General features: G+C 43.7%; 1 protein-coding gene across 2 annotated transcripts in view; it reads left to right on the forward strand.

Annotated features, from left to right (window-relative positions):
- RCSD1 (RCSD domain containing 1) overlaps positions 1–8,479 on the forward strand; it is a 48,265-nt gene extending 39,786 nt beyond the window's left edge. Inside the window, exons 3-7 of one of the 2 annotated variants that reach the window (XM_006018893.3) lie at positions 931–1,020; positions 2,388–2,459; positions 3,417–3,620; positions 5,779–6,449; positions 8,343–8,479. In XM_006018893.3, coding sequence (XP_006018955.1) covers positions 931–1,020; positions 2,388–2,459; positions 3,417–3,620; positions 5,779–6,438 — 1,026 coding nt within the window. In that variant the 3' untranslated portion in view covers positions 6,439–6,449; positions 8,343–8,479. Of the gene's footprint in view, positions 1–930; positions 1,021–2,387; positions 2,460–3,416; positions 3,621–5,778; positions 6,451–8,342 lie in introns of those variants that run through there. The other variant, XM_025198214.1, reaches the window with a different exon arrangement.
- Positions 8,480–9,158: the final 679 nt, after the last annotated feature.

A 9,158-nucleotide genomic window follows, 5' to 3' on the forward strand; every position in this document is an offset into this window, starting at 1 on the left:
CCCTCCTCTGGACCCTCTCGAGATTCCCCGCGTCCCTCTAGAAGTGCGGCGTCCAAAACTGGACACAGTACTCCAACTGCGGCCTGACCAGTGCCGCATAGAGGGGGAGCATCACCTCCTTTATTCTATTAGTCATGCAAATTACCATGGACATGACTGTGTAAATGAGAAATGGAGTTTTGGAGAGACTGTGCTAATGCTAAATGCTAATAATGTGCTCAGCATTTCCTTATTCTTAGCATAAACTAGATTTTTTTTCCAAAAACCCAAGCAGATTCAGACTAATCGGAGTGTTACTGCAGTTCAGAAAACATACTCTTCACTCCTGAGTCACTTACCACAACTGTGACCTGGGGGGTCTGTATGCTGTACCTTTCTGTAAAAGGTCAGTGGGGCTGTGAGCTTTTGGCCCCCAGAATACATCACACACAGAATAATGAGATGGTGAGTGAATTAAGTAGGAAGCTGAGACCCATTTGAAAGAAGAAGCCTTAGTAATACATAGAGACAGGAGAGGAAGAAAGAAAAGAAATTACAAGCTGTTCTAATGGGAGCTTTCCAACGGGATGCTCGTTAGAGCTCGTGGGAGCCCTGGAAGCATCTCCACCCTTCATTGCTTCCTGTCAGGCCCTCTGTTCACACAGAACCAGGAGATTGTTTCATGTCCCGTAAATTGGGTGATATAACAAAAGGAGTCCACGTTCCCAAAACTAGATGGGATTTTATTAAGAGAGCTATTTGTGGAGATGCTGGAAGTGCAGCACACGGCACTCTAGCTGTGTGCATGAAGACTGACTTCCTGGTTCTTTCTCCAAACTCTTCCCTGTGGCAACCTAACATGCACTGCCATACGGATTTCTATGGTATTGCCCTCCAGCACTTGAGTTTCACCCCTTCCTTTGTCACTCACCTAGCTGTTTCTCTCTTCAGGTACCACCCAGTAGACCAACCAGGAGGAAACCACCATGCTCTCTTCCCTTACACATCCACAAAGTGGAGGCAGGCCAAAATAACGAGCAAGTAAGTACCAATGTCATTAAGGAGTTTCCTTTTCCATCCACAAAAAATACCCTGCATATAATCTGCTGTTCCTTGCTGCCTTCCCACCCCTGCTGTCCACATTCATGTCCCAGTTCTGCTTATAAATTGCTCTCTCTCTGAGCACAGCTCCAAAGATTCTACCTGGTATTCACATCTCAGGCTCTTTAGAGCAGGGACTGCCATGTATAGGGAGGGACCTATTTAATTTGCACTTTCGTGGATTTTGCGGAAACTGCAAAATCCACAAAATCAACACAACAGCAAATGTAACAAAAATATTCTGGTTTCCCAGTGAGTACCAGTGTCTTCGCTGCCAGGAGGGAAAGGCACCAGCTAGTGGGGCAGCACAAAGGGCAGAATTGCAGCTGCCCGCTCGTCCCTCCTTCCACCCCCAGCTGGGACCTGTCAACCAATCAGCACCGAGGGAGGGGGTGGCATGAAGGGCAGCCAGCAGTCAAGATAGTGACTGCCCCCTTGTCCTTCCACCCCACAACAGGGCCTCTCTGCCAGTCAGTGCCAAGGGGTTGGGGGGGGGGCGGATGGGACTTACTTACAATTTAAGTCCCTTGCCATGTATCGTGTTTTCACAGCATATAACACAATGAGAAGTGACCTGGTTGTAGCCTTAGATGTTATTGCAATATAAATAGTAATGTTTCTGCTTGTGGATTCTTTCCTCATTCTTGACCCAGTGTTTTAAAAAGGCGGGCACGTGTGTAGTTTAGCCAGAACCAAAAATATCCCATCAGCTCCACTAAACAAGTAGCTCATAAAACATTTTCATGAATGTGAAACCATTGCTACCATCTGCGAGGAATGTCAATTTTATGCCCATCTTACAAGGTAGGGAAGTGACCTCAAAGGTTAAATATCTTGTCCAAAGCCGCGTACACAGAGCACAGTGCTAGGAATAGAATCCCAAAGTCTCAAATCTTACCTGGTCAATTGTATTACGCCCCCTACCTCATATGTTCCAGTCAGAAGGGAGAGAATTCCCTGTTCCCACCAATGATGCATGTGTGTGCATGTATAGGATACTGGTGGGTTTGCTACCTGCTTTTGATAATCTTCCTCATGTGGCATTATATTACTCCACACATCCTCTCCTTTCTCTTTGTTCTGGAATGCTCCTTCCCCTGTTTTATAGATTTAAATAGTTGGACAAGGAGCTGGGAAAGTGGAGAGTAGCCTTTCTTGTGAGGATCCCTAGAGAAGACTTCAGTCACAGATCTGTTACTTTCCTTCCTCCACCTCTCACTTCCTGAGATCTCTCTGGCTTGGTCCTGGCTTCAGAGCTTTTTCTTTCTTCATCTGATTTATTTTGGTCTTTTCTCATTTATTTCCAGAAGCCATCTCCAAATGCTGGTCCACTTCCCAAGGTCAAGGTGAAAAGCTCTCCCCTGATTGAAAAACTGCAGGTAGGTGAGGGATGCTGTCAACTTCACTGCTGTAATTAAACTGAATAGCACTTCACAGGGTTATGACTGTAGGACTCCTTAAAATCTTGTCATTTTCCTTTTTTTTTATATACCCAAAATAACTCACAAATTTACCCAGCATTTGTTACCTCCTTGTATCTATCCATAGCACCTCTGTGTATGCTGGTTGGGACAACTAATAAGCTGAGTGCTTTTTGATGTATGGCCTGTTAATGCCAGCTGTCACTCCTGGAGTGTGATCCTCCTAGCAGTGCCTATGTAATGGTGCCTAAGACCTCTGCTAATACAAGTGTGCTCATAGCAGTGTCCTATTAGTGTTGCCAAGGACACCGAAGCATGCAAACTTTTATTAATAGCCGTTTACAGGAATGACTCCAGAAGTGGGAGCTGTATCACAGTTGCAAACTAAGTTACTTCTGTGGTATTCTCTTGTTAAACATAGTGCTCATTCAGAGGGCTCAAGAGTGCCCACAGCTGGAACCTTTAGGTGCAGCATGGGCAAGGATAGAGAAACTGGCTTAAAGCTCCTAGCTATAATAAGTTAACTGATCTGTTCACAGCCTCTCCTAATGGCAAGCCTCTGTAGACACGTTTGCTTGGCCAGGACATTGGAAAATCCCTTAGCCTCAGGATGGCACAAGAGTAATCCAGAGATCAAGCTGTTTCTGCAGGACAAGTGTCCAAGTCATAACTTCCCCACATGGAATTGTTTGTTGACAGTATCACCAGGAGAAACAGAAAGCCAACAGCTAAAATGTTTGTGTTCTTGAGAAGTTTAGCACTATCCCTGTTAAGAGCAAGGGCTCCCCCAGGTGGCTACTGAATGATCCTACTTGTGTCTGTTCAGATCAGTCCATTTCTGCCAGGGGGAATTTGGGTGGTAGAATACAATACTTGAAGAAGGAAGTTTATTATAAGAACTTCTTTTCTTTGCAGGCCAATCTGGCATTTGCTCCAGCTGCACTCCTGCCAGGTGCATCTCCAAAGAGTCCAGGTCTGAAAGTCATGCCGTCTCCATTTAGCACTCCCCCTTCAACTCCCAGCAGCCCAGGTATTCAGTCCCGTTCCAGCGAGTCAGATGAAGCACCAGTCAGCTTTGATCAACCACCAGAGGGCACTCACCTGCAAACCTATAACAAGGTAAAGTGTCTGCTGGCTTTCTCAAGTCCAGGAGGCTAAGGCCATTTGATTCCTTGGAATGGAACTGGAACAGTCTAGTCCTGTCTTGAAAGAATGCTTTTATAGCCAAAAGAGGAGTTCAGTGCTTCTACCTTTAATGCTGGGTTTTTGGTTGTAGCTGTGTTGGTCTAAGGACATAGGCAGGCCAGGTTCTTTGAGTAGATATGATATCTTATTAGACCAACTGAGTAGTTGGGGAAAAGTTCTTAGCAAGCTTTTGGGTGCAGTCACCCTTCTTCAAGAATTGGAAGTCTCTGCTGTTACTCTGCTGGACCAGCAGAGACTCCCAATGCCTGAAGAAGGGTGACTGCGCCCAAAAGCTTGCTAAAAACCTTTTTCCAGGTACTCATTTGGCCTATCTTTAATGAGCCTCTGACTGTAGTTCAGGGGGCTTTCTTGTCTGCCTACATTTACATTTCTTTTATTAGACCAACAAAATAATTGGGAATAATGTTAGGCAAGCCTTTGGGTACAAGATGCTCTTCCTCAAGTCTGTGAAAGAAGCAGATACAGCCTAAACTAAATACCGGTTAAAACAATGACTTTTGTTTAACACCATTATGTAAAAGGAAATAGTTAAAAGAAAGGGAAAAGGGCCTGTGGAGCAAAAAACAGATATCAGAAGTAGCAACAGAACAAATAAAGAATTACTGACATAGAAGGGGAGAGGGTTGAAGCTGTGGAGTACACAGAGGTTAACAGAGAAAGCAGGTAAATTGTAATGAGCCATAAAATGATTGTCTGTGTTAAGTACAGTAAAGCTGTGAATTTTGTTTCTTGTTCCCTGGACCATTAACAATGTTGCAAGACTACTTGAAGTCTTTCCCATTGGTGCTTCCTAAATATTTATTAACTTCAGGCAATCCCCATGTAAATCAGCTTCAGTATAGGAATAACTAATACATACATTGAAAATTACCCTTAAATGGAATTTGATGGACAACAGATTCCAATTGTCTTCAGGTGGTGAGGCAGCATGATTCACCCACTTCAAGTGAGAATGAATTGGACTGATCTTAAATTTGCACACAACATTATATCAAATTAAAGGACAAAAGCCAAATCGTGCAATGAGTTAGTACATTTTTAGGGTGGCTGTATGGCACTGCAAACCAAATACAGCAAGATATTCTGCATTGTATTTTGTACCTGGTTTGTACAGAAGTTTGGCCCATGGATACTCAAGATCTCATTATGAACCCAGTGATTCTCAGCCAAGATGATGCGGCACCCTGGGATGTCACAGGACCCTTTTAAGGGTACCACAGGTTGCTGCCCAATTTTAGCACTCTTAGTTGTGCAAATGTCTACAGGATTCAAAAGATAAACCCAGAGATTTATATAAGAATCCATAGTGTTAAAAACATTTTGACCTATGTGGTCTTTCTGAGATCTTTTCAACAGCATAATTGCTATATTATTTTATTGTCAACAAAAAATGAGTGAAAACTGACAGGTGGCATTTTCCAAGTGGTGCTTTAACTCTAATAAGGAGTGCCTTGACTCTAACAAGGGGTACATTGAGTCTAAAAAGGTTGAGAACTGCTAGCTTAACCTCTATCTGAGCAGGAGAGGCTATATTGCATCCTGGCATCTCTTGTCCCTGCAAGCTACAACTCTATTGAAATGGCATCTGGTACCTGATCAAGCTTATTCCGTTTTAGTACAGTCCTTAGATTTCTGGCTAGCTGCAAATCCTGCTGTCATTTGAGAAAAGTTGGGTTATCCAAGCCATAGCAGAGTACGAGAGGGTCCTACAGATTGGGACTTGGAGTGAGTCTGTAGCTTCAGAGTCTCTGTGGATTATAAGGCTACAAAGAAAAGAAATTTCTCTATCCTCTCCTACCATTCAACTGCCAAAAATAAAATTGCTGAGGCTTCTAAATCAATTTCCTGCAAGTAAGCACCTGCATAATAAATCTACAGTCCTCAGGTCCAAATTTTAGTGTGTCCAGGTTTACTCATGTAAATTAGTTAATACAGTGTGAATTAGGATGATGATTGCTGCTTCTTTGGAAAAGCAAAAGGGCGGTGACTAGGAGAACTGGTGTCTGGGTAACCAGCACTGCACTCACTGACACAGCTTAGATAATTTAGTCTCTGCATTTCCTGTAATCAGGTGCGGACAAGAGGATCAATAAAGCGCAGACCTCCCTCCAGGAGATTCCGAAAGTCTCTATCAGACTATGGAGATGGTGAAGAGTTAGGGGCAACTGTTTCATCTCAAGAAAATGGTGCAAAAGAAGAGAATGGTGATGAGGTGTTTGCACCCAAGGGTAAAACAGATGAGCCAGAAACAGAGAGCAAAGCAATGCAGAAACAGATTGGATCTGATGAAAAGTCTCCATCAAGGAGAAGATCCTTCAGGACAGAAAGTAAAGATGAGAGAGAAAAGCAAGCAGGGGAAACAGCCCCTTGCCAGAGCAGCACAGAAGAGGAAACGGTGACCCATCACAAGAGCAGCACAGGAGAGGAGGAAGGGAAATCAGATAAGAGTAACGCTGAGACCTTGTGCCAGGTGGCTGTGGAAGACAAGGAAGAGAAGGTGTGCAAGAGCACTGTGGGGGAAAAGGAGGATGACAGTGTCTGTGAACCCGATAAGAGGGACAAAGAAAAGGAAGAGGTGGAGAAGAAGGAAGTTGAGAGCAATGATACACAGGAAAAATCAGATATCCAGGAAAAGGACTCAGAGCCTGGGACACTGCAGCTGGCAGCAAACACAGACACCGCCAGTGAGAAGCCGAGTGTGACACCAACACAAGAACTGGGCACTGAATAAATACGATGCAGGTGAGGTGGTTCACCACAGTGGCTGGTCATAGAATCATAGAAAATTAGGGCTGGAAGGGACCTCAGGAGGTCATCTAGTCCAGCCCTATGCTCAAAGCAGAACCAACCCCAACTAGATCATCCCAGCCAAGGCTTCGTCTAGCCAGGTCTTAAAAACCTTCAAGGATGGAGATCCCACAATCTCTCTAGGTAACCTATTCCAGTGCTTTACTACCTTCCTTGTGAGAGAGTTTTTCCTTATATCTAACCCCAACTTCCCTTCAGCCACTTGAGAAGATTGCTTGTTGTTCTGTCATCTAATCTGCCACCAGTGAGAACAGTCTAGCTCCATCCTCTTTTGAACCCCTTTCAGGTAGTTGAAGGCTGCTATTAAATCCCCACTCAGTCTTCTTTTCTCCAGACTAAATAAGCCCAGTTCCCTCAGCCTGTCCTCCTCCGTTATGTGCCTCAGCCCTGAACCATTTTCATTGCCCTTTGCTGGACTCTCTCCATTTGTCTACCTCTTTTCTGTAGTGGGGGGGCCAAAACTGGACACAGTTCTCCAGATGTAGCCTCATCAGTGTTGAATAGAGGGAAAGAATCATTTCCCTCAATCTGCTGGCAATGTTCCTACCAACGCAGCCCAGTATGCCATTAGCCCTTGGCAACAAGGCACACTGATGGCTCATATTTAGCTTATTGTCCATTGTGACCCCCAGGAGTTACACAAAATGGCAGTGTCATTATATCTGTTTCCCACTGGTGCTTCATAGATATTAACTATGGCCAATCCCAGCATGAATCAGTTTCCATATAGGAACACCTGATGAAGATAATCAAAGCATGAGACGTGGCAGTGACAGAGATGGCGTGGTCAGCACGTGGAGGAAATATTCATAGTTTCATAGTTTGCAGGGTCAGAAGGGACCTTGACAGATCATCAAGTCCGACCCCCTGCCGTGGCAGGAAAGAGTACTGGGGTCATTTGTTCTAGTTATGTGAAGAAAGAAGGAGACATACTGACCCATGACACTCTGCTCAGCTCCACGGCATTTTTAAAGCATTGTGTGATGGAAATCCCCCCCACCCCTTCTACAGAAACCACACTGTGCATTTAGATTTACATTTGCTTATTAAAAGGGACATTTCCAGGAGACACTATCAGCCATCAGCATTCCCAGTCCATGGTTATTCACTGAACCAGGCACCTCCTTAGAGGTTTTTAAGGCCTGGCTCTACAAAGCCCTGGCTGGGATGATCTAACTGGGGATGGTCCTGCTTTAAGCAAGGGGTTGGACTAGCTGACCTCCTGAGGTCCCTTCCAGCCCTAGTTTTCTATGATTCTATGATCAAAAACAGGCATCTACCACTTGAAGTAGAGAACTTCCACTAGACACTAGGGCTTGTGTTATGAAGCCTCTTACTTGGCCTTTAGCCACTGAAAGGCAAACATAATTACATGTGCTTTCCCCTAGAATATAGCAATGCCCCCTGCATACTAGTTATTACATAGTTATCTTGCTGAAAAGAAAACCCAGCAACATGAGATCCCTTCTCTGTCCCCATCTGGGTTTCCACCTGTCCTAGTTTTTAATGATCCGTCTCACTTTGTGGGGTCTAATCTGGGTCTTGAAGAGAACCAGAATGGAGCTGAATAGGAAAGTATAATTGGAAGGCATTGGTTACCACTCTCCAATTCAAATACTGACTCGGATTAGACTATGAGAGCTAGGGAAATTGGGCTGAGTGCTTGGGCTTACTTATAGCATGAGAACCATAAAAGAAGCCCAAGAATAAAGGATGGCTCAGAGGGCACCCAGCTTCTAGACTTTCCTAGAGCGCTTAATAAATTGTAACATATGCTTATATCATTACTTTCCTTGATGTGTTTTATCATTCTCCTTTTCCTTCAAGGAAGAAAAAATCAGGACACAGAAGACATCTGAAGAGGAGCCAAAAAGTCCAATTAAGGTGTACCTACTGAAGGACCCTTTCCTGCCAGAACAGCAAAATATTAGTAACATCAAGGATCTAGAAGCAGCCCAGAGACCTGTGACCCAACACTGGTTTACTGCTCTTATGCCATAGTGCTCTATGGGAGAAGGAAAGGCTGGAACGAAGATAGCTTTTTATCATGGCAGGGTTCACCAGCTGGCTCTTCTTGGGTACATTCAATCACTTTAAAATAATGTCTGGACTGGAGACCTAATACATACTTATCTTGGACCCAGCAAACATCACTGTGTCTGGGCCTGTTATTTTCCATTACTTCTGAGCTCCAAATTTTGTTTTATTCTCCTCTGTTTCAGTCTTAGATGCAGTTTATCAGTTTCAGACATAGAGAAGTTGTGCCTATTAAATAGCTTCTTTTGAAATATTTTTCAGTTTTCAAACATAAGTAAATAATGTTTTAAAAACAGGGAAAATATATAAATATGTTATATGGCAGACAATGTGAACCCTAAATATGGAGAAGAGCCTTCTGAAATTGTTTATAAAGCCTCTTTGATGAATTTTCACTTGGACTGGCATTTGGGTGGCCAATCTGCACTTGAAACATCCTATAACTAACATCCAACAGCTACTCTTAACAAATGTGATTTAATTCTTTGGTGTTTTTTAGTGTTGGTGAAAAGTAGCAGCTAAAATACTTGATCCAGAGAACAGAAGTCCTGTAATAGAAAATAGCAACAAAAGCTTTCCACACATCCCATCAATGTGCTTCGATCC

This window comes from Alligator sinensis, unplaced genomic scaffold, assembly GCF_000455745.1.
Source record: "Alligator sinensis unplaced genomic scaffold, ASM45574v1 scaffold19_1, whole genome shotgun sequence".
Classification (NCBI taxonomy): domain Eukaryota; kingdom Metazoa; phylum Chordata; order Crocodylia; family Alligatoridae; genus Alligator; species Alligator sinensis.